We start from the raw sequence: 13950 nt of genomic DNA, 5'->3' as shown, positions 1-13950 counted from the left end.
CTAAGGCATATAAACCAACAGAGTCAAGCTCTTCAATAGGAAAATAGGTCTAACATGAGGTATTGTAATAGGAAAAGCTGTACTGACTGTTTCCAGGCCACCAAAGCACGTGATCTGATGTACTGCTGGCAGAGATCAGCTTGCAGTTGGAAGTTGGATGGGATGAGAAGCCTGGTGCTCTACTGACACTAATGCTGTCACTGCAGTTGGGTCAGGACTCTGCCCAACTGTGGTGATCACAGGGCAAAAGGTTCTCTGGTTCTCAGAGTCACACTCTGTGCAAGTGTGCAACTCCAGGATGAGGCTCCTAAAACTTCTAATTCATGTTATTTCAACTTACAGATTTCTTTTTGAGAGCTTTCATCTAGTAAGTGACCCCAAAATAGGAACAAGTCAGTAGCATTCATCACCTGGGCAGGATCCACAGGAGTGCCTGACTGTAAGCTGGAACTGAAGGTACGATGTGGGATCAGTGTGGCTAAAACAGTGCTGGTACCTTAAGAGTTCAGTCTTGTTCTTCTAAGCAAACATCTTAAACTGTGAGATGCCCTCTATGTTGCAGAGGGAGCAGAACCCCTCTTACCCTTCAAGATGAATCTAAAGGGGCAGTATGTGTACAAGCACATTTTTGGGTGGGTGTGAAGGTTTATTCCATGACTGACCAAACAGTTTTCTATAGAGAATAAACTGGCAATGTTAGATTGGAATAGAGTGATGTGGTGTTTCTTTTTTCTTACTAGAAATACCTATAATGTTTTTACACAGGGTGTAAGTTTCCACATTTTGCTACAGGCAGCACTACCAGTGTTTGAACAGGAAAAAACAAACATTTTTGTTACTAAACCTGGCCAGACAATGACTGAACGGCCCTGATAGCAAACTTCTCACAATCTCTCTTAGAAGAGTTCCCTTCCCAAAACCACTGTAGAACCTCTGTCATTGAAGGTGCTCAGAACTCAACTGGACATAACATGGGCAACTTCTTGTCATGTTCCACTGGCCCTGCTCTGAGCAGACAGTTGGCCAGCAGGACTCCTCGAGGTCCTGTGTAACCTAAGCCATCCCCAGCTTCTTTGTGTACAGAACACTGGGCCATTTTTGAGTGCTACACATTGTGGAAGGAGAAATTTAATACTGAAGTCTTGCCAAAAAGTTTAGGAGCCCAAAACATTTTTGTTTATCCAGCTGTGGGGCAGGGGGGGAAGTCAAAAGCACAGATAATTGCATATTCCCAGTACATCCAAGGCATTACCATTAGCAAATGGCAGGTGTCTGGTTTTAGCAAAGGGCAGCAGTAGAATGAATGCTGTCATGCAGGCATGCTGATTCAAGTGATTAATTTTTCCTCTCTCTTCTATGTCTAGCAGATATCTATGATGACAGGAGTCACACTGCAGTAAAATATTTCTGGAACCAGTAAGCAGGTGAAGCAGTGTGTGCAAGAAGGTGTGCAATCCTAACAGTCCTAGATAGAGTGGAGAGGGAAAATTGAAAAAAAATCTTAAATAAAGGTGTTCATATTTTGCTGTCAGTTTTACCTGTCTCTCCATTTGAAAAGGGGAGTGGTGATGATAATGGAAGAGCTTTTGCCGTGCTGTCCTCCAGGGAAGGCGGTCTGCGTGAGATGGACAGTGCTTCCTGAATTATTTCTATGGCTTCTGTGTGATCCATCTGTCTCAAAGCAGCGATCAGCTCTTGAACTGTACCACCAGACACCTGAAAGAGCAGACATCAGACACTCAGCATGATCCAGGCTGGCTAAAACTGCAGGGCTGCACTGTCTCACTGTGCGGGAGAACAAGGCTCTCTACGTGTATCGATGTTCTTTATAACCTGTTACAGCACATTACCTCATAGTTATCCAGCAGGGTCTTCGATGGGGAAGGGCTCAACCTGAAGGCATTATTAAGTATGCCAAGACCCAGTTTTTGTGCTAGGGTGGACCAGTTTTTGGTTGGATCAGGCAATTCCAATAGTTTGTAAAGCTGCATCTTGGAATTCTCATTCAGGTCTCTCAAATGTCCTGAGGAACAGAGAAATACGTTAGTTTATTATTTATACAAAACATGCACCAGTTCATTTTTAAGCAGAAACAAAGCCAAACTGAGAGTTCAATCCCAGCATTTACAAATGTATTGCTGCAATGCTGCAAATGTACTCCTTGTCCTTGAGACATCTTAAGGGCATCATGCTCATTGTATGAGTGAGGGGGTGGGAGGGCACATCATCTCTCTCAGCAGCTCAGTTACAAGCAGGGCAATGTCTTCTGCCACTACTCTTTCAGTACTCACTTACTAGAGGGATATTGTCAAGTCTTTATAGGTGTTACCTTGTGTGAGTAAGTCCTCCAGAACCTCTGCTGACTCGTAGGGTTTGCCATTTAATATGTCATACACCTAAGAGAATACATTGAAGTCAGTATTTAGCAGAAATCTGGTTAGTGTCCATTAAGTCTCAGCAGTATTGTATAAAATTCCATCTGTAAATCAGCATTCTTTTTCTCTCCCAGGCTCAGTATGACTAAGGATACTGTACAAAACCTGTGCTAAACTTTAGGGAGAAATCTTGAGAAGTTAATCTCCCTTTATTTTAAGCTGTGTCATCTGGCAACTATTTTCAAGACACAGAGGAAGTCTTGGCAGTAAATAAATGGCAGTAGCAGAGACTAGGCAAGGAGCAGCTGCCTGCTGCTGCAACCAGTCATTTAAAACAGCCTGGGTTAGATTTTCACCTAAGCTCGGTACCACTCCCCAGCTCCAGATGAGCAGAGATGCTGACTGCTTATCCTTTACATTCACACCAAGCCACATGCACAATAATCAGCTCAGTCACTGTTGGGGTAGAACACAGGAGTGCATTTTCCCACCTCACACAGGCTGCAGTTCTGAAGAACACTCAGCAAAGAGATCCCTTGGAGAATGGGCCTTCAAACACAAGCTGCCCACCCAGGTAAATACTTTCCCACACTGAAGACTCTAGAGCAACTGCTTGAAGAACTGCCTGGTCATTTCTGTTCAGCAGCCTTAGTTCAGTGGACCTTTCTTCCAATGCTGTTTCATCAGGGGAGTTTTATGGCTGAATTAGCTTAATTTTTGATGGCAAATTCATTGAATTAATTGCAGTAATTTTGGATGCAATGAAAGGAGCTGGCTGAGAGAGCTGAACTATCCTGTATAATTAGAAAAAAAAACCAACAAAAAACTGAAAGAGGAAACAGACCACATACCTCAGAGGTGGCTGCCATATCCAGTGGTGTTGTTCCAGGCACAATCCCTTCATCATCATCTTCATCATCTTTCACATAGTCTAGATCAAACAATGGCTCAAAGTTCTCAATGTGAGGATTGGCACCTGAAAAACAAGGAGGGGGGTGGGAAAAGGGCTTCAAGTTGCTTCTCAATAATATTTAAAATATGTTTTCTATGTACTGAATGGCAAATCAGCTAATTTACTCCAGGTGAATGATACTTTTTATTAAGCTAGCAAGTGGCTCTTTTTTTTAGTTACATTTAAATGCTGTCACATCTCTGTGCAATGCTACTTTCTCTTATAAAGACGGAAAAAAACTGATAAGCTGAGCCTTAGGGCCCAGAGAAAGAGCTCTGGTTGTATCAACTGACTCCCAGTCCCATGTTGCCTCACACAGCACAGCATGTATGTGATGAAGGGATGGTGTGGTGCTGCTTTTTAGTGTCAGAGAAAGTGAGGGTGTTTTTAAAAGACCAAGCAGGCAGTCTCAGCAATGGGAGGCTTGGGTTTGTGTTTCAAAGGAGAAAAACTAGGTTTAAGAACAATTGACAAAATGTTCCAGTAAATACTCCAACCTAATTCTTCCAAAGTGACAGCAGTAGGAGACACTACAAGCTCATGCTTCAGTGATGGTATTTTTTTTTTGGCTTTTTCTTTCTAAAGCAGTTCAACACTTATCCCAGATACATAAAAAGATCTCTTCTCTGCTCCTTCAGCTATAAAAGCTACAAAAGATACTCAAGAAACTTCCCAAAGTCCTCTCGAGAATTTTTTGGACCAACATAGTTTGCCTTTCCAGCCATTAGATGGTGCTGAAGAGTGATTAGTATAGCACCTCAGAGCAGGACTTTCTGAGGAAATTCAGACCTTCTTGCTTTAACACCTGACTTCCTCCACACATTTAAACAAGTTCACTCTGCTTTGCTGCCTTTTAACTTGAATTGTCACTGTGAAAGAGAAGTCTCCAGCAAAGATCTATTTCCATACCTGCTGCTTTGAGAACTGCTGCCAATTTTGTGGAGCCCCTTCCAGCTGCTATGTGAAGTGGAGTTGTCCCATCATATGTAGTGCTGTCCACATCTGCATCACCCTAAGGTTTTGGTGAATGGCAAAAAAGAAAAAAAATCTGTACAATGCAGCTGCAGAGGCTCATGTCAGCATTAACACTGCTACTGTGCAAGTAAGCACCATTCTGTGTGTGGTAGCATAAAACCTCTAACTGTTGCTTGAAAAGAAGGAGTTAGAAAGGAACCACAACTGTGTACATGCATAGAGTGGTAGTGTGCTCCAGTGTTAGAGCAGGAGGCACAGGGTATATCTCCAAATAGGTCAGGTAGATAAAAGCCACTTTGCATCCCCTGTAAAACTTCTGCCATCTGCTTGCCCATGGCCTTTGGGGTGGGAGTGGTGTGCAGAGAATCCTGCCCTCCTGCTGCTCATCAGAACAGCCAGGCTGGTGGCACATCCATGCATGAGCACAGAGGAAAGCTACACAGCCAGCTGGGGTGTGTAGAATTAAGATACCAGGATCAAGGTGTTACGATGAGATAAATATTTACAGATTACACAACTACATCTCTCTGCACAACTCTATACCTGTTCTACTTCAGACAGAAGAAGGGATGAACTTGTTCATGGTAACTTCAGTGCCTGCCAGCCTTACTCAGTGCAAATTATACATGGCATATGCAGTCAGGTTAGGGTCACAAACTCTAAATTCCTCAACTTGGGCAAAAGCTTCACCAGCAGTGCTGAACAAAACAGTAACGTTATCAGTAACTTTGCCACTATAGCAGTTCAAGTAATCTGGTCAATAAACAGGACCCTCCCCCCTTACTTCTGTCATTCCGAAGCATTCTGGGATTGTCAACAGCTTTTAAACATGTAATTGAAAAGACCTGGAAGAAAGAAATTCTGCCTTTACCTCAAGCAAAAGGCAGCCTGCCAAGGGGATGTTCTCTTGTTCAACAGCCAAATGCAATGCAGTTCGTCCAGATTTTTGTTCCTGAGCATTGACGTTAACTCCAGCAGCAATCAGCTGTTTGAGGCAGGACATGCTATTTGCCATCACCACCATGTGAATTGCACTGAGACCTACACAAAACAAAACCCATCCCTCATCTGCATTAATATTGTAAAATTCAGAAATGTCAGAGTAATGAGTTTCAAAGTGAGAAAACTGTAAAATGAGTTATCTGAGCAAAAGTAACATATTTTGCCTGCTTATATACTAAAAGATGACCGAATCATAGAATTTTTAGGGTTGGAAAGGACTTCAAAGATCATCTAGTTCCACTCCACTCCTGCTGTGGGCAGGGACACCCTCCACCAGACCAAGCTGCTCAAAGACCCATCCTGGCCTTGAACCTACTTTCAGGAATGAGGCATCCACAACTTCTCTGGGCAGCCTGTTCTAGTGTCTCATCATCCTCACAGTTCCATCCTCACAGTGAGGCATTTCTGTCTTAGATCTAATCTAAACCCACCCTCTGTCAGCTTAAAGCCACTTTCCCTTGTGCCATCCCTACGCGTCCTCATAAAACACCTCTCTCCAGCTTTCCTGTAGGTCCCCTTTAGGTACTGGAAGGTGCTGTAAGGTCTCCTTGGAGCCTTTTCTTCTCCATTCTCAGCTCTCCCAGCCTGTCTGCAGAGGAGAGGTGTTACAGACCTGTGAACATCTTCATGCCCTCCTCTGGCCCTGCTCCAACAAGCCCACGTCCTTCTTATTTATGTTGGGGGCCCCAGACCCTAAGGAAGTACTCCAAGTGGAGGCTCAGGATGAAGTTAATGGTGTTAATAAATATGTTCTTTGTGCATAAATTAGAACTTGGAGAGTCAAAACCATGCAAGGAGAAAAAAATCAGATTACAAGGGGGAACAGAAGGCAGGAACTACAGAGCTCACCTAGAGCATCTTTTTGCCTCAAGAGAATAGCCTTAAAAAGAAAATCTGCATCTTGGTACTAAACAAGTAGGTACCCCACATTGGCCCCATCTGCCACTGAACATCTCTTCTAGAAAATGGTTTGGAGAGTAACTGGAATATTTTAGTATCATCCTCCTGTAAGGTCACAGTGACCTGACACCTCAAGAATACCTGCACCAGAAAGATAATAATAAAGCCTTTTTTAAAAAACCCAACCAACACCAAACCAAAAAAAACCTCTCTTCCTGAAGAACTGAACACAGTTTTTTGAATTCACGACGACAATTTTAGGTCAGACATTTTACAATCTATTAGATCAGGAGTACTGGATTGAAGTCCCCTGCACACTGAAAAATGGGAGAACTGTCTCTTTGTGGTTATTTTACAGGCTCTAATTCTGGATGGTCACAAAGTGCCAGATATGAAACTCAATACTAGTGCAGAAACTATTTCTAAGGGGATTTCATTCACTAGGCAGGAGGAAACATTTTCTTCCGGGGGGATTTTTTAAAAAAACCAAGGGTGGCATAAGGAACAAGATGAACACAAGTGCTTGAGGTTTTGTGATATTGAACAGAATGTACAGGGACAAAAATCAAATCCATGCTGTGTCACGTGACCATTACCAATCTTCCTGTTCTGTATAACCAGAAAACTGACTCGCCTGTGCTCTCTCATCTGTGCCTGCAGGCATATTAAATCCAAGGGCAGCATATGCAAAATGGGGAAAGATGTTATTTTCAGGGTCTGTATCTACCTATGTAGCAGCACAGTGTTGGCAGGAATTGTGGTGTGTTTGTCTAGTAGGGAAGGGTATAATATAAGCCATTATCTTTCCATACCTTCAGCATTGGGGAGGTTGACCATGGGAGATACCTTCTCGTGCCTGAGGAGTAGACTCAAAATCTTGTCATCTCCTTCAGTAGCAGCTAAATGTAAGACAGAATTGCCATGGCGATCCAGAAGGCTGACATCTGCTCCAGCCTTCAGCAAGTCTTCCACCACCTTTGCCTGCTTTGTGATTACTGCCAGGTGCAGGGGGGTCTGCAAGTGACAGAAGGAAGCCATAAGAAGATAAACAAAGCTATATCACAGAAATCTCTGAAACCTATAAAAGCTCCTAGTGTGAGAAGATTGTACACATATGCAAGATTTTAGTTGGCTTTGGAGTGGTGTAGCTTCTTTTCTACTGAATACTACAAATAGGGTTTCTACGTACTGGAAATAAAAGCTGCCTTGCCAGTGTCAGCCGCTGGACTTTGGGAGGAACAAAGATGCTGCCTGCTCTATAAGCCAGGGCACTGACCTGGCTATTTGAGCATTGCAGTGCAAGGCACCTGGGAAATGAGATCATCCCTGTGCCCCCCCCACACTGCAAGCCTGCTTCCACTGCTGCCAGGTTCATGCCACAGTGGGAGCACACATGCTTTCCAGGCCCTACTCAAATCCTTTAGCAATGAACCATGCTTTCATTTTGCTCCTGAATCAGAGATTTGCAGCCATGGGCATAGGAGTTCCTTATGGCTGCACAGAATAGAAGAACATCCTGCAGGTTCTGTGCACTTGTCAAACTGCAGAACAATTGTGCATTTATGCCATGTGTGTTGAACTAGCTGATCCCATTTGCACATTCCCCATTTCTGTGCACCTGCAGCACTGAGCAGTGCTCAGGCTGAGAGGTTTTGGGACCTTCCAGAGGTTGGTTGCGTACTGCATTCTTGTCAGTTCTGAGCAGCATCACACTGAACATACATATGCATGTATTTAAACAGTAAGCATTCTAATGAGGTCTGGGAAATGGTAATTCCAATACTAAAATAATTTAAAAATTGAGTAAGATTCCATATCTAGATTACCTTGACAGAGGACTTCAAAAATAAAGACTAATTCCAGCTCTGCACAATAAGCTTGTGTTTGTCAATACATCTGTCAACACATTTGCAATTAATTACTGCATCTGTAAGGTATATGTCAGCTTTCAGAATATCTGCAGAGAAGGGAAATTCTAGCCCAAGCCTACATTCTCTTCTGTCAATGGCTTAAGGTTTGAGTTGAAGGAAGGGAGAGATGCAGAGGTTCTGTATTTATCAGGGATCAGGTCAGGGATTTATTTCCGGTGTAGAGCCCAGCTTTGCTTCCTGTTTCTGTTAAGCACAGGGCACAGAATTCAATTCAGAATCTTCTGCTTACTTTCAGCAGCCTCACATTTCAAACTTACTTTATAAGAACATAAAAATGTGAAGGAAAACAAGTCAAAATACACCTCCTGGGACTACCTATACGGAATTAAAACCTGCCTTTACTGTTCACACCAAAACAAATGACATAAGTGTCAGAGTACTGCTCAATGGCATGCACAATCTCTTTATAAGAGATTCTTTTCCAGGCAAGGTCCCACAGCTCTTTTCAGAACTTGAATTACAATGCAAACAGGCCAGACTATAGCTGAGGAGACAGAACTGTGCCTGCCAGTTCTTTTCCTCCTTGGTTAAAGACAAATGGATGGGCTTTTCTCAGTTACTGCAGAAATGAAAGGGAAATCTTGGTGCTCATGTGATGGGCACAAATACAATCTGGGCTGTAGGAATCGCATAGGTTATTATGGCTTCCACATGTGCCTACAGATAACTGATGATGCAGGAACTGACTCATGATCCCAAGTTAAGCAGTGTCAGAAAGGTCAGAGGAGTCCAGAGCTGGCACACTGTAATCCACACCTCTGGTTTAGTGACAGAGAAGCCAAATAGTGAAGCCATGAACTGAAGAATTTACTCTTTTGGCCTGTTCCACAGTTAGCCCATGGAGATGTTTCTGTTACCATCAAGAGAATTATGGACTAAACCAGTGACAATATGCTCTCCTTCCTCCTCAACCTTCCAGTATATCCTTTCTAAACTTGTTTGCATCAGTCTGATCGCTTCCCACCGACAGCAAGTTGTGCAATTTCTGTTTTACTGGCTAAACAATCAGCAACACTTATACCCCCACAACTGCTCACCTGATAGAGGTCATTTCTCATGTTAATGATGTCATTGTAATTCAAACGGGGCATCACTTCCAAGAGGTTTTTCACCAGCTCAGTATGAAGGTGGATAATTGCTAAATGAAGGACACTGACACAAAAACAAAAAACAGATTAAGCAAATTTACACTGTTTTCAAACTTACTACAAAAGTTTCAAGGCTTTGCTGTAGATCTGAATGCATTCTGATATAAACACTTGACTATTAGAGATAATGATTCCAACACTATGTACCAAGACCTAAAATGAATCCCAACACTGAAAAAAAAACAGGTCAGGAGGTAACTGTTTAACCCTTCAATTACAAAAGCAAACTCAGGATGGCTTTTGCTGGCCCTCAGCATTACTTTACTACTAGGCTAATATACAAAATGTGTGGTACAAAAATTATTTCAGAAATCCTCAGATTCTCTGCTGGTTTGCTGTTTTTTCGTATTTTGAATTATGCAGCAGATAAACACTTCTTATTGTGAAAACCTTCCTGCAGAATTTCCACAAGCCTCTCTGCTACCAAAGCAGATTTTCCCTTGCGGGTTTCCCCAGATCTGTGGGTTTTTCTTTATTTCGTTTTCAAACAGAAAAGTGACTAAGGACTCAGGCCCAGTGACTAACAACCACAGGATTTGCAACAGTGGCCAGAGGCATCACGCCAAATAAGCACCTGTTTTGAGACATGAGTGACTGCACAGCAAGTCACTTTACTTCTACTGGGTTAATGCAATGGCCCTTCCTGTGCTCTTCTCCAAAGGCAGGTCCCTCACCACCAGTGAGGGCTGGACGTGCTACATGGCACCAGGAAAAGGCAGGTTATGAATCCATGACTCCTGGCCCACAGAGCTCCATTTGCCTTGCTACCTTAGGACTTCATTTGACAATCATGCCCTTTGTTTTGGAACATACCCTGCCAAGCCCTTCATTGGCACACCTTCTAGACTCATCTTTGAGCAAGTTGCTGCTGACACAAAATATCAGCACAGGACATGTGGTGTGTCTGTTATGCCACTCCAGAAACACCTGAACAGTCTCAGATTTACACTTTTGTCAAAAAAATAAAAAGGAAGTTCCATGCCATTCAGGGCAAGGAGTCATCCAGAAATTGAGACAGAGAGCAGTCAAAACCAGAAGATATTTTTTAAAATAGGAAAAGAAATTTAAATTTTTCCTTTAAAACAGGAAAAGAAATTTACAAACCAAACTCATCCTTAAAGGGCATTTTTTTGTTGATTCTATATACTGCTGCTGGAAGTATCATGGCACCTTCCCTCCTTCAACTCCCCTGTGATCTACAAACAGTCTCACCATTACTGGAAAAGTGCTGTTCCTCTGCTCTGACAGATGCTTTTCATCCTGCTCTGTATCATGCTGACATTTTATTTCCAAATCTCCAAACACATTTGTTCTTCTACTTTTGTTCTCATTTCAGCAGCAAGTATTTTAATTTTACCCTACCATTATACGTGATACTGCTGACTAGACCACAAAAGGTCAGTTCCATTTCTTAAACATTCCTGCATGAAAAGATGCATTTGAGCACCACTGCAGAGCCATCAGATATCTACAGAGCAATGGTACTGGTATAAATACAGTCACAGCCAGTGTTACTGAGTGTCCACTGTAAATATACACTAATCACAGATTTCTGGGTTCTGTCTCAAGGCCATAAATTGTTGACAGCCAAGTTTTCGGAAAGGCTTAATCAAAAACTTTCTAGTTGCCATATAATTTTAATTATTAAAGTGCAAACCAGGGCAATTTATTAATTAATTTTGACCTTTTTCTTCTTCCCCAAGAGAGCTGGAAGACAATCACCAAAGCTTTGCTTTATCAAAAAGTTGTGAAGTAATACAGATACGTATTATGCTCACAGAATAAATCCATCTCAGGAGAAAGGCAATGTGAACTTGAGCCTCACATACTTGCAGGTATTTCTTGATTTAGCAAGAAAACAACTATTTATTATAATTCTAAAAAGTATTTTAACTTAGTTAAAATGCCCTGCAAGTCCAAATTGGAGGAGCACCTTTTTGGTATTTAAATGCAGGCCCTACTTGCTCAATACTCCTCTAAGTCCCCCCTTTTTTTTCTTAAACACAGAAGCTGTACTATCCATAGCACTTGTAGATTTTGTTGCTAGGTCCCACCTCCTTCATATTCCTGCTTATCTCAAAGCAGACATTAGGTTTCCAGTTGGAAAGCAAAGCTTGTAAAGTAGCTCTCTCTGATTGTGCAGTCCTCTCTCTGTAATCTGAAGCCTACTTTCACTGAAAATGGAGTGAAAGTGGTAACCTTTCTCAGAGTAATTGAACAGTGGGATACAGGTCTCAGTCACTTGAAATTTTCCTTCTAGCTAGACACCTTGAGGCTTAGCTGGCTTCTAAAAGTGATGAAAACGCTACAATTTAAGGACATGTAGGTGATTGCATAGGGCCTGCCAGCTAAAAAGTAAGGATGTGATAGTGTCACTTGCTTATGCAGAGCATTGGTTTCAACCCAGCAAGTGCAGTGGGGTCAACTCACTTGTCCCCATTGTCATCCTGGACAGCGGTGAGATGGCGCTGAGCCGCCAGCAGCATCTTCACGTCTCCGGTTACGGCGTAATCAAAGAGAGCGTCGCAGTGGCGCCTGGCAAGCTGCAGGGCCTTCTCCAGGAACAGGGCATCTGCAACACAAAGTTTCCTCTTCATCAGCTCACTTCTTTTCCTTGGAACACCACCTACTTTTGACAGGCACTTGTGCTGTCACAGAAATACAGCACCAAGCATTATTCACTGCTTCACTGAGATGGTTGCTAATTACTTCTGAGAGGTAAGGACAGAGAGAACGAATGCCTAGGAAGCAAAACCTAGGTGCATGCTGAGCATTCAGGCAGCAGGAACCCTGAGAACAGTCAAATCTGGAAGCTCCCTCTGGTTTGACTGGCACTGAAATTAACAGCACTGATGTGCAGTTGTGTGAAATGAGACAAAAGGAGCAGAAATTGGATCTGGAACTTGCAGGTCTGAGTAATTTTTCCTTGAGGAAGCTGAGGCATGGGAAGCCTAAGTGACCCATCAAACAATGCAGAGAAGCTCAGAGAAAAGCTATGGAATAAATGCAGGGCTTTGCACTCATTCTCCAACTCAAATCATGCAGTCTAGCCTTCACAGCAGCAACACAGAGAGTGTGTTCTTCTGTTTAAAACATTTCACTTTTTGCAATGGTTAGTACTTGTTTCCTGATTTTAGAATTATAAAGTGGACAGCCCCCACTGAGATTTCAAAAAGTAGAAGTTGTCATGGTGGGGAGGCAAAAGGGAGAAATGGGAGAAAAGAAACTCATTTGCGGATAAAAGTAACTCTAGCTGCTCTGTCAATACTTCTGTGGTTCTGTATCAGCAAGAAACTAGTGAAAATGAAACAGATGAGCTCTGAAACTACAGCGTCATTCTGAGAGACAGTATCATCTGAAACCAGCTGGTATTTTAAACAGTTTCGTGTTTCCATAAAACCTTGTAAGGTTGGGAATTACAAAGTGCAAAACAAGTACAACAGACTGTGTCATTTAAAGCACACATGGGGAGACAATAGCCAGAATTTCCAGCTACACAAAACCAGGCATTTAACCGGGTCAGAAGCGCGTCCCTGATAAACAGGAACATCTCACTGCTGTAAGGCAAAGACTTACTCAGCTGTCCATGGAGCTTGTTGTTCTGGCCAGTACATCCCCGTGGCTGCTGCACTATTTGCCTGGGCTGATGGATTTACATTTGCTATTTACCTCTTAACACTAAATGTATTATATCCAGGATACATATTCAGGTTAAAGGGTGTTAAGCAGTTCAGTCTTTTCTCATTATACGTATTTTCAAAGATCAAAGAACTGCATGTTCAAATTCCCTGGTTTTCCATACTAAATACACAGGAAAGACAGCCTTCAAAATATTATATGTATCTTTTAGTCTAATAACCAAACGATCTAGCCTGCAGTTGCTATTTTATGGAGCCTGTTCTTCTGCACCAATTCTTTGTATAATCTGGAGCTAGAAATCGCCTCCTTTCATTCCATTACAATGGATTAAAAAAAAAGGTCAGCTTCCTGCCTACAATCTCAATTGTTTGGAAAACAAGTAAACAATTCAGATCCCTCCCTCATGACAGCTAAATGTACATTGTTGCTACTTCTTATCAGCACAAGATTTTGTTCTCTGAACCAGTCACAGGATTTATCACAACCAAAACTACAAACAGCAGGTTGCTTCAGCACCATCTGTTCTCAGACCACAAGAAGCTCCACCTTGGAGGTGTTTACAACTACAGCCCATCTCCTGTGCCACTTTGGATTCTCAAGGCACAAGTTTCTAGTGCTGCTAATAGCAAGTGTCAGACAGGGCTGACACACACAAGGTAATGTGCTCCCTCCCTGATCCAGGGAATAACAAAAGTGGTCTAGATCATGTTGCACTTGGTAAAAACCAGAACCAAGAAATTCCTTTGTGCTCAATTCTTACCAATACCATGTCTCTCTAGTCCAACTACTATTTTTTTTTAATGCTAAGCATGATTACTCAAATCCTTCAAAAAATGTCCATCAACTGTTCAAAAAAAACCCCAAAACAATCCAGGAAATGCACATCCTGCTGTCTGGGAAAGGGTGATTTGCAGTCTTTATATATTTTAGAACTCTGCTGCTAAACCAGTTCTGATGACTACCCTTCCCTTCCTCCTCCTTTCGTTTTGTTGCCTGAAATAAAAAGACAAAACCCCTTACAACAGTAT

The 13950-nt window shown here is 42.4% G+C and overlaps 1 protein-coding gene across 1 annotated transcript in view; it reads right to left on the bottom strand.

Annotated features, from left to right (window-relative positions):
* The window catches only part of NFKB1 (nuclear factor kappa B subunit 1), a 57012-nt gene that overhangs the window by 1426 nt on the left and 41636 nt on the right, over positions 1–13950 (bottom strand). The window contains 9 exon segments of the mRNA XM_054290107.1: positions 1539–1716; positions 1851–2023; positions 2330–2396; positions 3227–3351; positions 4237–4339; positions 5174–5343; positions 7017–7218; positions 9173–9287; positions 11714–11855. Coding sequence (XP_054146082.1) covers positions 1539–1716; positions 1851–2023; positions 2330–2396; positions 3227–3351; positions 4237–4339; positions 5174–5343; positions 7017–7218; positions 9173–9287; positions 11714–11855 — 1275 coding nt within the window.

The sequence above is a fragment of the Melozone crissalis genome, unplaced genomic scaffold (assembly GCF_028551555.1).
Source record: "Melozone crissalis strain CALT ecotype California unplaced genomic scaffold, PUWL_Pcris_2 ptg000006l_1, whole genome shotgun sequence".
Classification (NCBI taxonomy): Eukaryota; Metazoa; Chordata; class Aves; order Passeriformes; family Passerellidae; genus Melozone; species Melozone crissalis.
This window is presented reverse-complemented; position numbering and strand designations above follow the sequence as displayed.